The 25,074-nt window shown below is 35.5% G+C and overlaps 1 protein-coding gene across 5 annotated transcripts in view; it reads left to right on the top strand.

Moving 5' to 3' along the window:
• The window catches only part of LOC149550028 (transcription factor RF2b-like), a 76,004-nt gene that overhangs the window by 38,308 nt on the left and 12,622 nt on the right, over nt 1-25,074 (top strand). For 3 of the 5 annotated variants that reach the window (XM_089793194.1, XM_089793193.1, XM_089793195.1), the window contains exons 4-5: nt 6,241-6,285; nt 6,436-6,520. In XM_089793194.1, coding sequence (XP_089649320.1) covers nt 6,241-6,285; nt 6,436-6,520 — 130 coding nt within the window. The remainder of the gene's footprint in view (nt 1-6,240; nt 6,286-6,435; nt 6,521-25,074) is intronic. The other 2 variants (XM_089793196.1, XM_089793197.1) reach the window with 1 other exon arrangement.

The raw sequence follows: 25,074 nt of genomic DNA, 5'->3' as shown, positions 1-25,074 counted from the left end.
TTTTTTTCTTTTTGGTTGTGTTAAAAAAATGATCATTACTTTCTAGAAAAGAACACTTATTTTCTTTTTCATTATTTAATAAATCGCCTTTACAGTCCATTCAACAAATTAGAATGATGATAAAGTTAAATCTTTAATTTTAATTCAACTTTATTAATTACTAATTTATCATTATTGAGTTTAAAACCTCTGGACTATTTAATATGCTGAGATAGTCATCAAAACTGAATCCATTGACAATATTAAAAATAATAATATCTCCGCCAGTTAGCCAATTGCACTAAAAATTAACTTTTATAAATTGCAAGTATCTAGTAATCATCCCAAAATTACTCTAGAAAAAAGGCATTCTATTCATAATCCCAATGAGAGCTCAATTGACCACTCAAATACCATCAAGCTGTTAGATAACTGCCTCCAACGTTCTTTACCCTTTACTCAATAGCTTACAAAAACCAACAAAATAGGCTAAAAGTCCACCAGCTCCACTGTTTAGGAAGGGGATATTACAGTCCACCTTTACCAAAATTGCTTCTCCTCAAGCAATGACAAAACAACTTAATAATCATTAAACTTATCCAGACTATAACCAAGAATGGTCCCTGGGTCCTAAGTCATTTTTGAAGATTTTAAGTACCATGCACTGAAGACATTATTCTGCAAGGTGCCCAACCTAGAGACCTCATGTAGACTTCCTTTAAGAAGAACAATCAAATGCTTCATAAACTTAGTCATCACTTCAGAAAATTGCTCTTCTATAGAGCCAAACTAAAATACCCATAGTAATAGACCCTAGGAAACAAACACTGACCATCTTCAACTGCTGAACTGCAAGCCCGTATGATCCTAGGGTTCTGAATCAAACTCAAAATGGAACTAGTACGCTGACCTACACCACTCCAATCATAATTGACAAACTATCTTGCCCAATTGTGCTCTCCTTGCCTAGAACCGAAAAAAGTAATTATCATCAACACCAATACCTATGTTACCCAGGGATGTGTTTCCACCTCTAAACCTGAAGTTTAAGAAATGGGGATGGTTTCGGGGATGGGGGAATGGCAGGGGATGTTTCTTCAACGTCCCCACTTAGAGAAGAAAATAGGAAATGCGTCCCCAAAACTTTGGAAATAGTCAATGAGTTTCCGAACCATGGCTGGGGACTGCATAGAAAGTTTCCTATAAAAATTATTAAACTCAAAAAAGTCATTAAAAAAATGATTTTCCAGTCATCTGTGGGCCTGGACTTGTGGAAGTCAATTTTTTTATAAAATATATTATAAAATGAATGATTAGGGGCAGCTGTCATATTATCTTTGTTTTCATTTAGAAGCTCGGGATGATAGTGATAGTGACTTTGATATGGATGATTAGGGGCAGCTGCTTTAGTATCTTTTGTTTTCATTTTGACTTTGATATTTCAGACTTCGGAGTGTTTTGTCTTGACATTATAATATTATATGAGCATTGATAGTTGATACATTGATGGAATGATTATGTATCAATATGATCATTGATACACTATAGTTGATACTTTAAAAGTTTAAAACTTTAAAGTTTGAGTCTTTATCTATTCAATGTTTCCATTTTATTGAGAGTTGATGTTTTTCATTCTCTTATTTGATTCATTTCGTTATGTACTAATGGTATTTTAAGTACTTAAATGATGATTGAAAATGATGCTATTTAGAATTTTCTATGATGATTCGATTAGATGCTGATTGCTACGCTTTATGATCATTGATGAATGGAATTGATAATTTTAAACTATGTTGCTGTGATGAATGTAGAATTGATGAATATATTTGAAAATTCAGATATATGTGTGTGTGTGTGTGTGTGTGTGTGTGTGTAAAGACGTCCCCTGCCATCCCCTGTTCCGGCAAAACAAAAAATCATCCCGGAAACCCGTTTCCTCGTCCCCCCATCCCCTCGTCCCGGAAACTTGGGGTAACATAGACCAATACTGAAATATGTAAGAAGGCTGAAATTAATGCCATGAAAATTGAAATATGTCCTGGCAAGGTATCTCAGATAAAACCACATTAATAATCTTGTAAGAACCCCGCTGGCTCTACCCCTGAAAACTCAATTCTGATCTTTTGAATATGCTGCCCAGAATTCAGAAAGCAGTCCTATAAACATTGGATGCTGCCAGAAATGATGATTTGCAGCTCTGAATTCCCAAATGCAGCCCTTTCCTGTAAAATGCTGGCCCCCAAATGCAAAATGCAGACCCTTATAGACCAGGCAGTCTGTAATTATGATAATCTCCAGCCTTTGCAAATTGATACCTGTAACTAGACGCTGAAATACTTATGCCAGTCAACCACAAATTGTAATGATGGATGACACTGAATGATGCCTCCTCCAGGCACAATTTCACTGGATAGTTTCACCAGTTCAAAGTGCACAACAGCAGTAGAAATTCACAATTTTTAAAAAATCTTCATTCTGAAAAACTTGTCTCAAAACCTTTCACCATTTCACAAAATTCAATGCACAATAGAATGAAACAATTTTCTCATTTGAAGGCACTTATATTTCTCTATAGCAAACTGACTTGGAATCTTCAAGCTTACACTCCCCACATTTTAAAAATATGACTTCACTTTCCAATGATAGTTGCTTTTGATGTTTGAAAGATAATATTAAATTATATTTGCCTCCAACCTTTTGAATATGCTGCCCAGAATTCAGAAAGCAGTCCTATAAACATTGGATGCTGCCGGAAATGATGATTAGCAGCTCTGAATTTCCAAATGCAGCCCTTTCCTGTAAAATAGTGTCCCCCAAATACAAAACGCAGACCCTTATAAACCAGGTAGTCTCCAATTATGATAATCTCCAGCCTTTGCAAATTGATATCTGTAACTAAATGCTGAAATACTTATGCCAGTCGACCACAAATTGTAACGATGGATGGCACTGAATGATGCCACCTCCAGGCACAATTTCACTGGATAGTTTCACCAGTTCAAAGTGCACAACAGCGGTAGAAATTCACAATTTCTCAACTTCTTCATTCTGAAAAGCTTGTCTCAAAACCTTTCACCATTTCATAAAATCCAATGCACAATAGAATGAATCGATTTTCTCATTTGAAGGCATTTATATTTCTCCATAGCAAACCGACTTGGAATCTTCAAGCTTACACTCCCCACATTTTAAAAAATATGACTTCACTTTCCAATGATAGTTGCTTTTGATGTTTGAAAGATAATATTAAATTATATTTGCCTCCGAGACTTAGGCGTCTAATACATTAATTAAATAAACATTTAATAATAAGGTCAATTATTAATTAATCATGACTTAATAATCATTAATGAAATCAAAAGCTTATTAACTCCTTCGCAAGAACAACTCTTAATGCTGATACTCATTGTTCGTGTCTGATGCCTAAGTGCCCCGCCGAAAATAGCAACTGGCTAAAGATGAGTTATTATAAATAGTAAGTCCCTCAAACTAAGCTAATTAATGAATGGGTCAATCACTCTGCATACCACAAGTCTGGGTGCCCCTGCCAGATATGGAAAGTCTTTAACAATCAGTTAGTACAAATTGTAAGTCTCTGAATAACTGCTCCAGCCAATGATACTAAATATAGAAACTCCGGCTATCTCGAAATAGTCAGTTATTGTAAATAGTAAGTGTGCCAATTTGGCTAAAATATAGAGCAATCTTGACACCGCTAACCTTTGGAGTGGGAATATAGCCTTTGGCTTGACAACTGAGACCCATATCCACTAGACTTAGCCTATAAGGGCCAATGATGAGCTATCCAAACAAACTTTGATGCTCACAAAAAGGTGACATTACAATTCTCACTTCCAAATTTGATCCTAGGCAGTGTAAAAAACAGTCCACTCAACCATAAAATATAAATCTCAAATTCTTCCAACATGAAGTCCCAAACAGGAAATTGATCTATAACTGTGGAGTGACTGGAATAGAAGAAATCAGCATATCCTACTTTGAAATCAACTGACCAAGTAGTTCTTCTATGATCAACCATTGGAACCATATTACTGATACTTAACATCCAAGTGTCCAGGGAAGAAACTTGAGTACACCAACAAACCCACCTCACTGCAATCAACTAATCATGATTCGAAAGAAGACATATTAAGACCATGAAACAACTCAAGTGACCAAAACTCTTCCTGTGAAAATTAACTGAACTACTCCTGAGTCCTAGAGGATCTCCCACAGCTGACTGCACTAAAGTCTGCAAGTGCTGAAAATCAAACTGCTCAAATACTAAGGTCAATGTAAATAATGTGCAAAAACTAGACAATAGTTAACAATCTAAACGCTCACTGAATACATAAAAATCATAAAAATGGGAATAGCTAAAAAGCCATCTTGTACTACCAAATCTCCTTTACCATCAATCCTCAACCATCAACTACTCATCTATTAAATTGAAGGAACCATCCAACTTATCTACAAATCTGAACCTGAACTCACGTGTAAGTTGATTGGAAAGTGAAATAGCAGTGTTAATACTCATTCTAACAAGCTCCAAGGGCCTCTGAAAGATGAACCTTAGCACACAGAAGTTTGTTGTCCCAAACCAACTCCAAGGGTAAGTTGGGGCAAAGATTACAACACAAACCTTCATAAGATGAACTCCCGGAGTTTGGGAAGCCTGAAATAAACTATAATGACTACTGTACATCACTGAAAAAAGTAAAGTACAATCTGTTTTAAATTCTCTACAAAGAGCACAACAACAGTACCAATGGATTCCCTGAGTATAAGCATTTGTGAAAAAACATAGAGCTACACCAAATCACCTTAGAAGTGCTCAGAAAACACCTTCAAGCAATGACCAACTGAAAATCCACTATGTCTTGACAAAGATAGTGTGCCAACTCTCTTGAATGAGAGCAAATCATGATGTCAAGTGACTGATCTGTAACCAATCAGCAAGCTCAAATCTAAAAATTGAATCCATTCTTCACCAAAGAACACTCTGAAGAGTATCCATTTGATCAATTGTCCAATCTTTACTTAAGATCTCTCTCTAATCCACTTGTAAATGATCCAATGGAAGCACACAGGGCTGATAAAAAAATGAACAGCTCCTTTTTGTCTTAAATTTGAGCTTTATCACTCCAAAGATCACTCCTATGACTCTCAGTAATCTCAATCAATTTTTACTGAGAATTCCAAGCACGGATACACCAAGAATAATCTATAGCATAAATAGAAAGGTACACATCAGAACTACAAGTGCTATCAAAAACATCATGCTCAAAATGGAAGTTCAAAACCCTTTTGATAGTCTCATTTGATCCATCCAAGAAAGCATAAATATCTAAGGAGAAAGGATCTATTGTTGTCCTCAAAACCATCCCCAAAGAGAGATTAGTAGAAGATAAAACATCTGCCAATCCAAAGGGTAGATTGTCAAATATGTAGATGTCACATTTGAATCCTTCTTTTCCGAAGCTACATAAGTATCAGGCTTGTAACCACCCTTCCTTGCTGCTATCTGAAGATTCCAGCAAGCTCAATAACTTAGTTTGGAAACCTTTCAGAATCTGAAATGTAAAAGTTTTCACAAATCACTGCAACCCATGAAGAGAATACATCTCCGAGTACATATGAAAGGCATGCATATTAACTCAGGTAAGGTATGAGATGTCCCACTTGTTGGCCAACTCCGAAACTCAAGGCCAAATTTAATGCAAGAATGAAGCAACTCAAAGTGCACCAACAAGGTAATAACTTTCAACTGAAATCATCAATGTGCATACCCAAGTCATCTTCCTGATTCTCTTGTAGTTGTGAATGATGATGCCTTCTAGTGTCATATCACTTCCTATGCTATCCTTATTTGCCTTCTTTTGCACATCTCTTTTGGCGGTTTCCCTTGACTGTAACCAATCACCTTATATTGTGAACAAAAATTAGCACCAGACTAAAAACCATACTCCATATTTCCAGAAATGTTTTTGCTGATTTTACAAATCAATTTTTCATAAGTTCAAATATCAATGCACATAATGCATTAATTTATTTTTAAGTAAGGATTAGAAGGGATTTCAGGGGAAGTTTTTTTTTGAATGATTTCTTGATATGTTGAGCAAAATACAGTAGGCTAATCTTATTGGCAAATATTAGGACAAATAATCTGGGACGGGTTCTTAGATATTGTTAACAATTGTAGCTTTGAGATCAAAAGGAGGCATGTTGAACACACAGTAAAAGCTCTAAATTTGCTTGCAGATATCTGTAGGAATGAGGGAAGTGGAGCTCCAACAATTTTTGGGGGTTTGGTTTTAGACGTTAATTCTTCTTTATTACTTTAGAAGGTTCTGGGAATATATGCATTACTAATCATTTTCTTTTAGTCCCATCTGTGAGCATAACTGCAAGGCCGACAGTGGATCCCTGATATATTTGGGTGTTTTTTCTGTCCAGAGAGATACTTCAGAATTAACTTCTGAGAACAGTGAATTAAAATTGCGGTTACAAGCAATGGAACAGCATGCACAGCTTCGTGATGGTAAGTTTGTTCCTTGATTCAGTCCAAGGGCTTTACTCAGATAAGGTACTATGTTCTATTTGCATGGTCTATGTATTGTTTTATGAGGATTACTTTTCTGATCATTTACAGCTCTCTGCTTTGTTTAAAATAAAACAAGCAATAAGTCAATTTTTGATGAGGTGAATTTGTATATCATACAACATATATGTTTTCTTCTTTGCATTTGTTTGCTTATTCAAATTGGTCCTGTGGTCTACCTAGGTGACCATTCCAAAGATAGTATTACCAACTCTCTGAGCTTGGAATCTTTCCTATTGTTAAGTAACTCAAGAGCTGCATGCAAATTCCTATAGCTCCCGATTGAGTGGTCCATCCACCTCATCTAATGAATAAGTTTAGTGGCTCAGTTAATGATAGGAGTAGAATCTGAGAAATGATGTTTGCCATATATAATTGTATACCTATGTAGACCTACACCTACTATTAACTAAGATTGTTGCCTCTTTAGTCTTAAGATAGTGTATTGAACCCTTGCTGTTCATCCCACTCGATAACATTTGGCTCTGAGAGCTTGACTAGTTTTGCAATAGATACACTGGAACATTCACTAGGTTAGATTGTGAGCTAAAGAGACATGCATGATTATGAACCAAATAAATACTTTGCTTGCCCTTGAGATGAATACGGATTAGGACTGGTATTATGGTTTGTAAGGTTCTAATGTGGGCCTTGGGTTGATAATCTCCTTGGATAGGAGAATAACTTGGCCAGAGGAAAATTCCGGTAGTTGTTCTTTTATTGAGGCAGGTTGAAGTATTATCTCCTACTCTATCTCCCATAGCAATCTCCAAAGAGAGTGGGGTACAATTTACAAAAGTAGTTCCTATCATAGTGTGGGGACTCTTCTTGTCTATTTATAGTAGTACTTTTCTTTTGGATGTTGAAGTATCATCTCTTATTTCTTCTGTTGTCTTTGTTTGGCAGGTGAGTAGATATTATATCAGAAAACTCTCCCTCCTTTTGAAGGATTATTAAATTAAGGCTGATTTCTATTATTGGAGATTTCTTCTCTAATACACTTTCTCCCCCTGCTGTGGACTTTGTCTTCTTCCTCTTGCCATGTTTACAGGCATTGAGTGTTGAGATTAATCTGGTGTTCTCAAATCCGTGCCTTCAGGCTGCATTCTCAAGCAGAGGGCTTGCTGGTCGTGTTTGCAGACAGTGGCTTTGCAGGCAGTGTTGCAGGCTGCATTTGTAGACAGTGGGTTTGCAGGCCACATAGCCAAAGGTTTTGCAGTTTACAAACAAAGCATCTGGAACAACGATCCAATGTGCTATTGTTGCATTAGGAATTGGCTGACAAGGTAGAATTGTGTGACATTATTGGGGAATGCATGTTGGGCTCCACACAGCATTTGACTTAGTGTAAAACACAAAAGATCCTAAAGCTCAACGGTGTTCATACAACGTAGGACCTTCCAAAGTGACTTATGGGACAAGGGTCCATTGAGGCTTTTTCTTAGGGCGGGCCTTCCCTCAAACCTTTGTGTCCTTGCCTTTTTGATGCTACATTTGTTTTTTCTTTCATTTGCATTGGGGCAAACAAAGATCTTCAAACATGTCAATCGTGCAAGATATTGAAACAAACCACTTAGTCCAAGTGGAAATTTCTTCACTTACAACTGAAATAGAAAAAACTTTGTAATGGGCAGAAAAATAAGAACACCAATGCAGGTAAGCAGAGTTGAGAGGCAATTGTGACTCTTTTGTGCCAAATAAATAGCAATCAATGGCTGCCCAGGATCACTTGAGTCTTAACCATAGTTTGTTGGAATTGTAGGGGTTATCCTTGGAGTCAGGGACTTGGGATAGGGCCTATTACAGAAGGAAAGGTTATAGTTTGTCTCAGAGAAACTCATGAGCATGAAAGGTGCAAAACTTCTATGTTTGAAGGTCATGTCAAGTTGGTGACGGAAATGAGGCAACATAAAATGGTGAAGGGCATGGTGGTATAATTGTCTTACTGAAAGAGAAAGGACACATTATTCAGTTAGCAAGAGAAAATTCAATTAAATGATATATTTGATTCAAATTTCAGGAGAAAATAATATTAGGATTGCAGCATGTTATTTTGCCCCACAATTCTTAAAAACTGAGCTGGACAGTAAGTATCATTTTGCATTGTTAAAAAAGGATATTGTTGAGTTCTTTCAGCAAGGAGAAATCCTTTGAGTGGGAGACTTCAACTATAGTACGAGCAATGAACAAGCTAACATTATTTGTTCTAAAGAGGACTAGCCAGTGATACCCCTTTTCAAGAGGGGTGACATCAATAGTCCTTTCAATTATAGAACCATTATGATAAATTTTTCGTTTGGAAAGCTATTTGGTAGTATGATAGAAAACAAAATCAGCACATGGGTAAAATAATCGAAAGATTATTTTGTATTGAATAAACAAATAAATAATTACAATGAGCTTACAAGCTCATATATACAAAACGAAAATACAAAAATTAGAAGCTATCAGAAAATAGAAGCTATCTACATACGATAGATAGAACGTTATTAGAAATATTCTAATACCCTCCCATAATACTTAATCTATCAATAACACCAATAGCCTCCCTGAATTTTACAAATTTATCAGAATCGAGAGACTTGGTGAAGATATCAGTAGACTGCTCTAAGGTGGGAACATACAACAATTGAATAGATTTGTCTTCAACCAGCTGACGAATGTAATGACAATGTGTTTCGACATGCTTGGTTCGTTTATGGAAGACCAGATTCTTTGGCAGTTTGAGTACTCCCTGATTATTATAGAATATAGGAGTCGGTCCTGATTGCGGAACATGCATATCTGCAAGCATCTGCCGAAGCCAAACTGCCTCACAAGCTGCCTTAACTACTCTCTGATACTTTGCTTCAGTCGAAGACAGGGCCACTGCCTGTTGCTTCTTACTAGTCCATGTCACAACAACAAATCCTAAAGTAAACACATATTCGACGGTAGACTTACAATCATCAACAGATTCGGCCCAATTTGAATTTGTGTAGCCACATAGTGTAGAATCAGACTTCTGAGTGTATAGAAGACCATAATCAAGAGTACCACTCACATAGCGTAGGACACGCTTTGCAGTTGTCCAATGATCAGTCTTGGGTGCTGTCATATAGTGGGAGACATAGCTTACAACAAAACTAATGTCAAGTCTGGTGGCAGTAAGAAAAATGGGACTACCCACTAGTTGTCTAAACAAGGATTCATCTACAACAGGTGAATTAGACTGAGCGGATAATTTGAGCCTGGGTTCCATAGGAGTGAGAGCAGGTTTGCAATCCTACATTCTGAACCTATCCAAAAGACTTCTAGCATACATGGACTGAGAAAGAAAGATATTGTGTTTAGTCTGCCAAACCTCAATTCCGAGACAATAGTGCAAGAGTCCCAAATCTGTCATATCAAAAGTGTTACACAAATCCTATTTGATTTCTGCGATCAAATGTGCTGAACTTTCAGTGATGATCAAATCATCCACATAAACAACGATAAACAAGACATCATTACCTGCATGTTTGATATATAGGTTTGAATCTGATGGACTCCTCTGAAAACCATGGCTGGTTAAATATTTATCAATTTTCACATACCAAGCCCGAGGAGCTTGTTTTAGACCATAGAAAGCTTTGACAAGTTTATAGACTTTGTGTTCCTGACCAACAACCTTAAATCCAGACAGTTGCATCATGTAGACCTCTTCCTGTAAGTCACCATTCAAAAAAGCACTCTTGACATCCATTTGATGAACTTGCCAAGCGAACTGAGCTACTAGAGCAAGAACAAGCCGTATGGTACTCATTTTACTTGTAGGAGCAAAAGTCTCCTCATAGTCAATACCTTCCCTTTGTGAGAACCCTCGAGCAATAAGATGAGCCTTATACTTGTCTAAGGTGCCATCAACTTTATATTTGACCTTGTATATCCATTTGCAGCTAATAGGCTTCTTCCCTGCAGGAAGATCAAAAAGAACCCAAGTTTGATTTTTTTGAATGCTTTGAAGTTTAGCTTTCATAGCTTGTTCCCTTTTAGGAATACCTTTGGCCTCAGAATAAGTCTGGGGCTCAAAAATACTATGAATGTTAGCCATAAGAGCAAAATTAGCTGTTTGTTTGCGCTTATTTCGAGAAACTCTACCTTCGATGAGCTCATCATCCCTTAGATCACTATTAGTTTTAACCCACCATTTAGGTCAGAGAGTAGAAGAGCTGACCTCTGGAGGAGCTGGAAGAGGTTCAAGAGCAACAACGGGAAAAGGGTTAGTCTCAGGAGCCTCAACAGGATCAACATTAGGTGTCCCAGGATAGGCATTATCTATATCATTCTGCCCATCAGATGGTGCTAAAGGAAGAGGAACACTGTGAGGCTGTTCCTCAGAACATTGCGCAAAAGACGACAAAAATGGTCCTTGAGTTTCATCAAAAACAACATGACGACTAAAGATAAGATGATCAGTATCGATATGTATCAATCTATAGGCCTTATGGTTGTCACTATATCCTGTCATCACGAGTCTCTGAGTCTTGGAATTTAATTTGGAACGTTTAGCATCAGGAATCTAGACATAGGCAAGAGAGCCAAAAATCTTTAGGTAGCTGATTTTGGGCTTACAACCAGACCACAATTCTTCAGGAGTTTTGTTCTTGATAACCTGAGTAGGGGAATGATTCAAAAGGTAAACATTAGTAAACACTGCTTCTGCCCAATACTTATTAGGAACACTTCTGTGTTGTAACATAGAACAAGCCATCTCAACAATCGTACGATTGCGACGCTCAACAACACTATTTTGCTGAGGAGTGGTGAGTTGGCGCGTGATGCCATGTTCAGTACAAAACTCGGAGAATGCATGAGAACAAAATTCCCCCCCATTATCTGTTCTAAGAGAAATGATACTGTAGCCAGACTTGTTTTCAACCAACAACTTAAAATTCTGAAATGTACTAAGTGCATCTGATTTTTGTTTAAGAAAGTACACCCACATTTTTCTACTAAAATCATCAACAATAAGAAAAAAATATTTGCAACCAATAATTGAAGATGTATTCATAGGACCACAAATATCAGCATGAAGTAATTGAAGTATCTAAGATGCATGCCAAGAATCTGCATCTTTGAAGGGAGTCCGATGTTGTTTGCCAGCTTGATAGGCATCACATACTCCAAGATGTTGCGGCTGGATCGAAGGTAGTCCAGAAACAAGTTCCTCTCGAGATAGTTGAGAGAGATATTGGATGTTGAGATGTCCATATCTCTGATGCCACAAAGTGTTGAGAAATAAATCACGAGCTGCCATAGCTATTTCAGGAGAATCACCAGTGTCAGTAAGCCGATATAGGCCATGATCCTCTAGACCAGCAACAACAGTAAGACAAGTCTCTCGATCAATAACAGAGCATTTGTGAGCACTGAACACCACATCCAATTGAGGAGAATTTCTTATGATCTAACTGACAGAGAGAAGATTAAGTGCCATACCAGGAACATAGCAGACGTTGAGAAAGATGAGTTGACACCCACTAGACTGTATTTGAACATTTCCTCTGCCAATAATTTTGAACTCCTCTCCTCCACTAAACACAACTGAATCGCTATATGGATGGAAATCCGTAAACTAGTCACGCCAATGAGAGAAATGATGTGAAGCACTAGATTCAATATACCAAGCAGAGGATTGGGTTGAATCAGAAGGGCTTTTAGCCATAAAGGCGTAGAACACAGACTCCTTTGTCTCAGAATGTTCAACAACATTGGCGTGTTGATTGGACCCTCCCAGCTTCTTCTATTCGGAAGTGAGTTGCTGATGACAGTCTTTCTTCATGCGGCAATAATGACACTGAACACTCTTTTGCTGAAAACTGCCTGAGGATTGATGGGAACTACCTATGGAGATGACTGAGATGGCTGAAACTTAGTTGCAACGGCTTGTTCTGACGAAGGTGAGGAAGCACGGCTGCTAAACTGCTGCTTCCAGTGATCCTATTGGAGGAGTTTGGTGCACAACTCTGGGAATTTCAGATCAACATTAGTTGAGGTAATGTTGAGAGTCTCTATGAAATGCTCATAAGATGTTAGCAAGCTTTTTAGGGTAATAACTACCATATCTTCTTCCTCCATTATCCGATTGATGGCTTCAAGCTGATCACAAATGTCTTTAATCTTCGTGAGATGTTCTTGTAAGGACATACGTTCATCCATCATAATGGAAAACAATTCGTTCTTCAGAAAGAATGCTTGACTCTTGTTGGATGTTTCATACAACTCCTTTAAATATTTCCAAATGTCTGCAACTGACTTGCCAGAGGGAATCTGAGGTAGCCGATCATCTGTGACAGAGAGCTTGAGAAGCATAACAGCTTCGCGATTCCGATCATCAAACCTATTCTAATCTATGGTAACGAAGGTCCCACCAGGCGTGCTAGTGGGGGTAGGATGAGTCTTTGTGCCTAGAACAAGTGCATCTAAACGACGATACTCGAAGATGGTTAACATGCATTGCTTCTAGTGGTTGTAATTGCTGCCATTAAATTGTTGACTATTTTCCAACATTAGGTTGGTCAAGGATGCCATTTGCACGAAGTTCAAGGCAATGCTGAGGCTGACCCAAAAAAATGACAAGTACCTAGAAGAGTAGACAGAAAACCCAGAAGGAATCTATTGTCATTTTTTGGATCTGCTGGCTCAAAAATTGAGGCACGAAAAACAAGGTAACTAGAAAAATGGACGACAATCCAGTTGAACCCTCGAAAAACACACCAAGAATTTGAAATGAAAATATTTTTTTGAACCCTAAAATTAGGATTTCGAGCAAAAATATAGTCGATAGCAATGAAAGCTTGGATTTACAGAATAATGGAGTTTTGGAAAAAAAATTGGGCGTTTTCCTTAGTAGAGAGAGGCATCGATCTGAGGCGGCTTGGAATATGAAAATCCGCGATTTGGCGCTCCAAAAATACTAGTCGATCACGATTCTGGATGGGAAAAAAAAACACAGGACCAAGAATTATTTGCGAGTTCCTTCCAGATGCGATTTGTAGAGAAGTTTGGCCAAGGAAAAAAATCGTGATTTGCAGTTACTAGTCATGAATCTGCAATTTTCCCAAGAATAGTTACGAGTTGTAAAAAAACTTAGTTCGTGATTTTCAAATTTCTCTAGATAGAAAACCCTAGGCGGTTTTTACAAAAAAAATTAAGTATTAGCTCTGATACCATAAAATAATTGAAAGATTATTTTGTATTGAATAAACAAATAAATAATTACAACGAACTTACAAGCTCATATATACAAAACGAATATACAAAAATTAGAAACTATCTACATACAATAGATAAAGCATTATTAGAAATATTCTAATAATGGGTAGAAAAGGAAGATAAGCATTCACTTTGAGGCAATTTGTTGATGTTTTTGTAGCTTTTGTTCGATAAATCCTATGAGACAAAACTATTGAAGATATATTATATATATATATTTAGTATATATGAGATATGATATATATACTTAACACATTATATATATATATATATATATATATATATATATATATATATATATATATATATATATATATATATATATATATATATATATATATATATATATATATATATATATATATATATATATATGATGAAGGGCCACACCACCCTACCAACTCATAACCAAGAATGCAACAATATGGAGACAAGAGAGATAAAATGCTTCCCAAGAAATTTTATTATACTCGAAAATCCTTACAATATTCTCCAAATAAAAGAACTCCAAATTCTTACAATATAAGAGAGCTTCTTCACTAAGGGCTTCCAACTAACTTGCACACCAAGAGCTTCTACAAGAAGAGCTTACACTTCCCGAACTTCCAACTAAGAGCCTTCACCTCCAAAGCTACCACCCAAGAACTTCTACTTGAAGAACTACACTTTAAGAGCTTTCACACCTTGAAGCTTGACCTTCCAAAGCTTGATTAGAAATGCTCATATGCCTTGCTTAAATAGGCAATTACCACCCAATGCATGATTTTTCCACAACCTTCTAGAATTCCACCTACACAATATCCACAACTTTCTAGGATTCCACCTACACAATATCCACAACCTTCTAGAATTCTACCTACACACCTTGATAAATGGAATGACAACCATTTTCTTATTTTTTCTATTTACGCCACCTATGCACCTTGAAAATAGAAATTCCTCTTTTCTCCTTTTTTTTATTTTTTTATTTTTTATTATTTTCTTTCTATTTTCGTCACTTTCTCTCTCCTCCACAATTTTTTTTATAGTTTTTTTAAATTTTACTTTCAATATGCCCCCTTTATTTCAGATGCAAGATGCTCTTGCATCAATATATATATCTAAAATATAATTATTATGTAATGCTGAAGAAATTAATATAATGAGATATTATGTGCATATACATATACATATACATACATATACATATACATAGATACAAACATACACACAGCCATACATAATTGTCATTATATTAATCGCATAATAATGAATAGACATGTCTTATAAAGGGACATGTCTATCCTTGACTCATCCTCAATATACATGCAAGAGAGATCGCTGCCTTTCAAACACATATAAAACACAGGCAATGCTATTACATTTGCAGTGATCCTACCTTAACGTGGTATTAGAGCCAAGTTGGGAGGAACAGACAGAGTTAGCAGTAAAAAAAAATTCTGCGAGGAATAAAGCTAGAAATAAGCCCATTGCACAGGGTCACCAAATGTTGCATTCTGGAAATATAGGATGCTGATCACCAAAGGGATTCAATATGATAGTAATTTAAATATCTTACAGGAGGAATGTAGTGCTACGAGCCCTAGTTAATAATTGTTTGCTTATCAGTATTTGTTTAATGATGAAGTTCATTGATCAATGAGGAATGAAATAAGATATTTACTTGGAGAAAATTAAGAGCTGGTCTAAAGAAAAGATCCTATCAGATTAATTGAAGCAGTTAAGACATCTTTTTATCTATCTCAAAGCATCTTTGGTATCAATTTACTTTCATTGCGGGGGGGGGTCTTGAAGACTCGTGGCTATTCTTCTGCAATTGAGACCCCTCTATATCTATTATTTATGTATCCTTGAAAGTCATCGATTTTTTGTGGTGTAGACAGCCTGTCTGGCAGTGTTGATATTCTCTTGCATAAGCTTTATATCTTTTTGTTTTCTCGTATACAGTGTGTGAGGAGGTTTTGTACTGTGAAGTCAGTGATTCTATCTCTGCCAGTATATTCTTCTTTGGGCGTGATGACATGGATGTTCAAACAATGATTTTAGTTGTGTTAATAATAGAAGCAATGCTGCTATTTGAATAAGAATGTGATGTTATTCACTTAAAGGTTGATAATAAGGGAAAAGAGTTTGATTGAAGCATATCTTGTTTGCTTATTAACAAAAAAAGCTGATTCAGATGAAGACAACAATTAGTTATATAGTGATTATGGACAGCGACTAGCAAAAGAAATGTTTATACAGAAAATTTAAGGAAAAAGTAGTAGTACACAGCGAACCAAATAAATTAGGCACAAGTAAGCGGTTCAAATAAAGACAAAGTGCTGAAATATAAGAGAAAACTTCTATATAAATAAAATGATATGTATTTCCAGGGCTTAATGAGATACCATTAATGCAAGAATGCAGAAAGGCATTGATCTATAACTAGAGCAGTAATCATAAACAAATCATTAATTACATATGTCAACAGCAGCGATCAAAATGATTGTCGTCCAATATGAAGTCGACTGTCTCTTGGATTGTAATTACATTCAACAACTTTGAAGAATATAATGGTTAGCAATTCATTTTGCATCAACTGACTAAGTGACATTAAGACAAGAAACATCAACATAAGATGGAGCATGACAAACAATGACTATAATAATGAATGGGATTGTTAGTCCCTGCCTTGCATAAGGCAGGGAACTAATGTTTTCAGTAGTGGTAAATTATTAACTAATTTGAATTAAGACACATTATCTTATTCTAAAGTCTAATCATGATAAATGTTTAAAAAATATTTTGTATGATCTAAAACCTAATTTTCTATTGGTTGAATGAAAGTTGTATTAATTACAACCACCTCCATTGTCAGAATCTATCAGCTCGAATCATTTATTGCTTCAGATTGATGCGGCAAATTTTTATTACTGTGGGAATCAGACAGAGCAGACATTTTGGAGTGGATTTCAAGAAGAGCAAGGAGTCGGTTTTCCTATTTCAAGAAGAGCAAGGAGTCTGTTTTCCTCCTACATCTTCTCAGACCTCAGTGAAATAGACTGAACGTTGGATGGTAACGTGTCACTATAGCGAGAGGGGTTCAGGCAACCATGGCAGTTTGGAAGCTTGAATGAACCAGTCAAGTGTTAGAGAAGAATTCTCCCAGTCTTCCTGGCACGTTATTCTCATTTTGTATTTGGAGTGCTTGACAATACAGTACTGCTTCTTTGTTGTTCATGGTAAAATCAATGAAATGGATTTTGGGGCATCAATGACCATGACCGATTAGTCCCTATCACAACAAAAATTCACAAAAATGGCGGCACATAGAAGTTGGCTTCATTATTCTCTTGGGCTGAAAGCGAGGACAGAGAGAAGAATGTCCCTTTATTGTAATTGCAACGCCATGGATGATTACTAAAATTGCAATGCAGGGAAATCTTTGGTACTAAATTTGCCCCAACTAAATGTGGAGTAGAAAAAAGAGCTTCCTGCAATTTCAAACCCTTCCAATTGCAACTGCAATCAAAAGATTGTTTACTCCCTTTCTGAGCACAACTTTCTTTTCTGAAAAAACCTGGAAAAACTCTGCCAGATGCTGACACGTATGAGAAGATTACATGCTGATGTCGATTTTTGTTAATTATATCTCTCCTTTTGAATCACAAAATTGAGGATAGATGTTCACATTTCTAAATATGATATTTTTGAATAGCCTACCACATATCGCCACGTCTATTCTAAGTACCTCAATGCATATTCTTGAATTATAAGCATTTATTATGTGTAAGGAAGTTCCACTTAGATGCACGCCAAATTGTGTGGAAGGTTGTGGATTAATTAATGTTTTACATTTATCAAAACATTTATGGACTAAATTAAACTTGTCGATTAATCATTTTAGTGTCTTCCACTTTGAGCTTTGACAAATATACTTATTGCCAAATGTTTTTCATTTATCATTAATTTATATTAATTTATTTAAAATTTAAATTATTTTATCAATTTCACTACTACTATATTAAATATAATACAAATTATTTTTAATAAATAATCTTGTTATTGTTAGTACTTATATCATTTCTATGATGATTTCTTGATAAAAAATAATTTGATATTACTTTTACTAATATTTTATTTTATATGAAGCAAATCTAAAGTAGCCATAGTAATTAATTTTGATTAACAAGATTACAATACAGAGGGAGCTGTTGCATCGAAAGAAATTTACTCTATTTTCCGTTTTTCATTGGTCATGCAAATACATCTTTTTTGTGATCTTGCACACCACTGAAACATGTGATTTTTTTTCCCCATGCTCCACTCTCAAGTAGACAAAAACTTTGGGATATGAGATATCCTACGTAGATGATTTTCTTTATCACTTACTAATGCTATTTACACAAAGCATTTGTTAATTGAATTCTTTATCACTTACTAATCCTATTTACACAAAGCACTTGTTAATTGAATAAAACAATTCACAATATACTCATTTCAATATAATTTGGCCATATGCTAACATTTGAGTGACACACATAAGGCTGTTAAATCCCAATTTTTGACCTAGCTTGAAATATGACCGTTAAGGTTCGCATGAAGTTAGTTGGCAGTTTAATTTGATATAATCTGGCAACATGGATGCATGTCGAAGGGGGTGGAAGCATTGTTAGAAAAGAATTAGGCAGGGCATCACCATCACTGGGCAAACAGGTAGAGGACCTACCGATTTGAAACAGGATACATTTGTGGAACCGCATGAGTTATTTAAATAATTAATTTAAATAAAATAATTAAGTTAAAATATAAAAAACATCCCTCAAAGGATTGTAATTTATCTTTCATCATTATTATTTTGATAATAATTTATATTCGTGCATTTAATGATTTAACAACATTATAATTTAATAATTTAAATAAGCGATTATAATTATGTTCAAAATTATAATAATGTTTGGAATTATAATATTCAAACTATAATTTCTTACTTTTAACCGATTAATTCTTGGCATGAAATCGATTTAATATTTGACGATTTGATTGTATAATCGTTCAACTTTATTTCCAACCTTTTAATTATTTTTCCCTCCCTTTTATTTCTTTCTAGCCAATTGAATAAAGAATCTGAATATGATCTTGTAACCGATGGAAGCCGTAAGGAGTAGCTCTCGTCTATATTATAAGAATTTCAAACCTAACTCGGCACCATGTTCACCTAGCCTTTGGCATTCATTATTGCTTTCAGCCCTGCAGTCCATAATTCGTTGAAACCTTCAACTAAGCTTACAAAATCAATCGCAGAGGAGACAGCAAGTAAATAAAAGAGCATACGGCTGGAGTATTGCCGTGGGTTGGAGACTTCTCTCAAGAACCTGAGCCACATAACCATAGGATTAAGTCATGTAAGATTAGCTATCGTATTCCATTAAAATGCTTTCACTTTCTTGTCTTGTTTGATATTAATTATGCAATCATTCCTATAGGTAGACGTATAGGATTCCTCATACATCTTGGCAAATATTATGATTCTTTGTGTCATTGAATTGTGCATAGAACCAATCGTAATTCATTTTGCCTTTATTTCTTGCTATGATATAAGACCCGAAAGAAGCCGTCCATAGTATTTTTTTCAAATTCATTGTAACCTGTTGAAGATCAGCAGATTATCTTAGCCATATTTTCTATTCAAATCAGTTAACTGATTGATATCCAAATAGGCAATTTCTCTGAATATTTCTTAAAAGACTACCTTCTTGGATAGCATATATTATGCAATTTGAAATAATGTTTAAAACAAAGATGAGTCAATAAATCAGAGTACCAAAGAATTCGCTAGGCTAAGAGCCAGAATATGGTGAAGAAGGTACAAAACATATCAGTAAAGATAAGTTTATGGTATTACATTACTTGTTTCATTCCATGCATTCTGTAGAGGTATCTTTTGTTCCTTATTATGGCTGCACATAAGCTTAAGTGTTGAATAGTCAGATATAAATCAGAATATTGATTCCATAATAGAGTATAAAATTTATATCAGATCTTGTTAAAAGAAGTCGTAACAGAGCAAGCCTATACAAAGTATATTCCATATGTCTATGAGATAAGGGATAGTGCTCTCAAGAAGAACCGGTAAATAATTAAAAAGCAATTGTATTCTTTGCTAAGCCATAGACCTAGGTCGGACACACTATAGCTGTGAATATAAAATGTATTTGTGTTCTTATGAAAAACAAGTATTATGAATCTTAGATTGAAGCCAAGAAAAACATTGTACGGATCCATAACCGTTACATCGTTTGGATATTAGACTTAAACAATCAAAACTCTAGAATCTTAAAAGAACATGAGTATGTAATCATAAATTGTGAAATGCTGGATGCATGTAATCCTCTTGTATGGCTGATAGAGACGTCTGCTCTAAGAATTCCGATTACCTGAAACTCACCTGGCTGTGTAGCCAACAAGATGGGTGATGAGGTGAGAGAAAGGAATCATCAATAATATGACTCAGAATCAGTTATGACATTTCAATATTTATCATTTCATATGAATTAATCAATAACTCATGTATATTCTTGTTATTGTGATCTGCGGTTGCCAAGTCGTATAGTGACTTAATTACCAGGAAGTCCAGAGGTTGGCATGATGACCCCTGCCTATTCCGGGTAGGGAGGGCCTGTCTCGTTAGAGATTGTGTGGGGATATGTTGTGGTCCAAGGTTGGGTGGTTAAAGCCCTTGACAATGTTTCACCTCACTCAAGATGTCGGATTTGCATCAGACAGATATAAGCTATGCATTCAATTGTTAATCAAAAACAGGTATTATCATTTTTAGTTATATAGAGGTAAGATTAAATTCAATTAATTTATTGTTACCGTTATGGAATCGTGGATTGTTTTTCATATCAAATATAAGTATATTTCTAACCTTGAGTTACTGTCACAGTTAAGCAATTAGAAGGAAAGGAACCTAAAGTCCTATGTGAATTCGTGGTCGCGTAAGCCCTAAATTGAATCCGTGGTCGTAGAAGCCCTAAATTGAATCCGTGGTCGCAGAAGCCCTAAATTGAATCCGTGGTTGCGAAAGCCCTAAGTGATATAGCGATATCAGAAGCCCTAAATGAAGCGATGGTAATTGATGCCCTAAATTGATACAGTGGTTTGTGATGTCCTAATTTTAATTATAGTGGTATTTAATTGTAATCATCATATGTTTTTTAGATAGCGGATTTTAGATGATAGTCGACTTGTGAAATTGTTATAGTGTATTTGTGGTCTAACCCGGGTGGTTGCAGAAGCATCCCTAGTTTGATTTTCGATTTCAGTTCTCCAAGGTATGTGATTTTCAATTTTTGAAGAAATTTCATTCCATAGTATTTCAAATTTTTAGTTAAGAAATTTTGTTTAGCTGATTTTAACGGTGAATCTTATTCACATGAACATGAATGATATAACTGTCGTCCTATGAAATTGATGTTGTAACTATATGTTAGATGTTAATTTAGACCCGGGAAATCCGGATGTTACAAAGGTAGGGACTAAAGCTTGTATAGAGCTCTTGTTTATAATAGGAAAAAGGAGCAGTTAATGAAATAACGATGTATGTAAAGTAGTTGCCTAGTGTGGAACTCAAATAACATCAACATGAGAAGACACAATATGAATAGAATTTTGGAACATCATCAAGCAATTTGTTTATGCACCAAAGAAACAAGTGCGCAAGGGGGATGCTATGACAAGCATCAGATAGAAGAAGAGCCGTCAAGAACCGACTTTAATGTGCCCACTATTAAGGTTAGTTTGGGACCATTATGACTACAAAAAAATTGGTAAGTTCATAATAAATTTAATAGAATAGGTAAGTTCATAATAAATTTAATAGAATATTTTATATCTTAAATAAGATGTCTAATTTGAAATGATTAACATTCGTAACGAATGTTCTCCACCAAGCTATTGGATCGTACTATGACATTCACAATGAATGCCCTCCACCAAGTAATACTCGGATCATTCCACGACATTCACAATGAATGCCTTGCACCAAGTTCCACTTGGATCATTCTCCACTAAATGCACTTGGATCGTAATATGACATTCATGGTGAATATCCCCCACCAAGTCTATACTTGGATTATTCTACGACATTCACAAGGAATGTCCACCAAGTTTATACTTGGATCGTAGATAATAGATTTATTTGTTACTTCAATTATTGATTTCATCATTGACATATATATATGGACTTGTACCTATGTTCATTATTTCATTAGATTAAGGAAACTTATTTCTTTACATATATTTGTTAGTTTATTAATAAACTGATTTCACAATATATATGACATATACATACCTTTACTTGGTAAGTGGGACTAGTAGCCTTTTTATATATAAGAGAGGGAGTTTGTATATATAATATTTGTTATGAGGGAGATCCCACATCTATACCTCCTGTGTCAGGCTCTTGGGCCACGTTGCCAACCACATCCCCTTAGGATTGGCTTGTGTGTTGACCACTTATAATTGGCCTCTAATAATGTACTTTCGTCGATGTCAGGTCCGATGATCCCAATTACCTTGTCACACCAGCAATACTACCTCACCGTGGTCACTATGCCCCTTTCCTTCTCAAGACCGATGCCTTCCTCGCTGCAATATTATTCTGTCCGATTGTACCTTTAATTGGATGTGTTGGAGGGATTTGTTTTATTATCACCTTGCCTCGTTATGCGTAAGTATTTCATAAATGTTCCTATGCACCCCTTCCTTAGCTGATTTGTCCCCTTATATAAATAGGTTCGTTCTATGGTCATGGGTCGTGACACTTCGACCCTTGACTCATTTAGCATAAAAATAGAATTATTATATTATTGAATATTATTATGAATCAAAGGTAATATATTATTATTATCATTTATCATTTTTCTATCATATGTATTGGTAATAAATCAATATAATATATTGAGTAATGTTATGGATCTATATTGTGTCAATGTAAATGGTTGATAATAAATGATTAATGGTTTATTAAGAATGGAGCGAATACACATATTTGTATAAAAATAAGATCTATTTTTACATTAGTCATATGTCATTATGTAGTTATGACATTGACTAAGTTGAGTCAAATCTCATACTTGTTTGGAATGGGATAATTTCAATCTAAATCCAATATAACCTCTAGCATAGGATTTGCATACAAATTCAGAATATTTGGAATAAGTGGGAAATTTACATTGTAGGGGGAATGATAACCAATGTTTCATTCCCATTTGAACCATCCTTAGAGGGGAGATATCAGAGAAGAGATATTATCTTAGTTCAAATTTGAACCATCCTTAGAGGGGAGATGATTCAAAGGGGAGATGTCTCCCAAACAATCTGAAAGTGTGGTTGCTTCACAAATAAAGTTTTTTAAGAAATCTTTATAATGACAGATGGAGCACAAACGATGTACTCAAATTGTTTGACAAATGCTTATATGGAGGCAATTTCTAATTTAATGCAGTCGAGCAACTTGTATCAAGGATGTTGATGTTCAGACATGTATTTATTATCTTTGAGTATTACATTTATTTTCTTATTGTAGTCTCTTGCTTATATGTATGAACAATAAGAGCCATTTGTCTTGATATATTCTTGTTCCTTTCCTTTGTCTCTAGGGACGTTCTTCCCGGAAGAGAAGAATGGTGCATTAGGAATGTCGCTGAGGCATCTTTGCGGGTGATAACATGTGGGATCATGAAATATAATCAAGAAAAGGACTCTTATAATGAGAGAGAGCAGACTATGATGGGATTTTGCTCAAATATCATGATGGTCATATAACTATTTGCTCTAGGACTTGATCTTAGAATAAGTGGTCTTAGATCTAGCGTCTTCAGCCACACATGAATAATGTCAAGAATAAGAGACTCTTGAAGCAAGATATCTTTGATGATTGAGATTATGAGTACCATTCTATATCAAGTGGGAGTTTGACATTTCTTTAGAGGCAACCTTGGATGAAGAGGCTTGGAGGTTGATACATGTACTGGAGGCTATTTTCGATTTAATGCATTGGAGTAACTTGTATCAAGGAAGTTGATGTGTAGATAATTATTTATTATCTTTGAGTATGGCATTTCTTTGCTTATTGTAGTCTCTCACTTATATGTATGAACAATAAGAGCCATTTGCGTTGATATACTTTGGTTTTTTTTATTGTCTCTAGGGATGTTCTTCTAGGAAGAGAAGAATGGTGCATTAGGAATGTTGTTGAGGCATCTCTTGCGGGTGATAACATCTGGGATTATGAAATAAAATCAAGACAAAGAGCTCTTACAATGTGAGAGAGCAGACTGCGATGGGATTTTGCTCAAATATCAAGATGGTCATATAACTATTTGCTCTAGGACTCAATCTTAGAATCATTGATCTTAGATCTAGCACCTTCAGCCACACATGAATCATGTCATATAATAAGAGATTTGTGAAGCAAGATATCTTTGATGATTGAGATTATGAGTACTCTTCTATATCAAGAGGGAGCCTGACATTTCATTAGAGGCAACCTTGGATGAAGAGGTCAGGAGGTTGATACATGTACTTAAGATAACCACATTATTTGAAATGTTGTCAAGCCTGAGGATAAATTCACAATTTTGTACATTCACTCGCGTTACTTTGAATCAAGTTATGCTTTCATAACAGAGGGAGTAGATAGAGGATATGCTTCAGATGACTTTTATCATATTTATTTAGAGGGAGTAGACTACATCGAGATGGATTTCCCAGTGATAAAGAAATTGTAGCAATTAGAGGGCTATGGTTCATGAGATGAAGTTCCATATGTGTAGACTAAAAGGTCTTTATGCAAATGCCTAAACCATTGATGGATACTTGGAATGCTATTCATTTAGAGTACATTATCATTGAAGATCCGACAACTGATATTTTCTCCAAGTCTTCTGCCAAAGTGGAGTTGTCACACTATTGAAAACAAGCTTGAAGTAATGGATCAAATCCTTCAGTAAGAGGGAGCCTTAGCATCACTGATTACATAAGATGTACTATGATGCATCCTTCTCTGTGAGAGAGAAGTTTGAGGTGAAAACCTTTGTTCCACCCTCTGGAAATTTTCATGGTGGATGTAATGTGAGTTACTACATGACTTTGTGGAAACATAATGGAAGGTGATGATCTCTCATTGATGTTTATTTGTGGTTACTATAGTTAGGCGGAGATCTTACAATTGTCTAACCTTTTATCATGATGGATATCATATGGTTGAT

Source organism: Cupressus sempervirens, chromosome 7, assembly GCF_028749045.1.
Source record: "Cupressus sempervirens isolate cs-2001-9-10 chromosome 7, ASM2874904v1, whole genome shotgun sequence".
NCBI lineage: Eukaryota > Viridiplantae > Streptophyta > Pinopsida > Cupressales > Cupressaceae > Cupressus > Cupressus sempervirens.
Note: the sequence above shows the minus strand (reverse complement) of the source record. Positions and strands in the feature narration are given on the sequence as shown.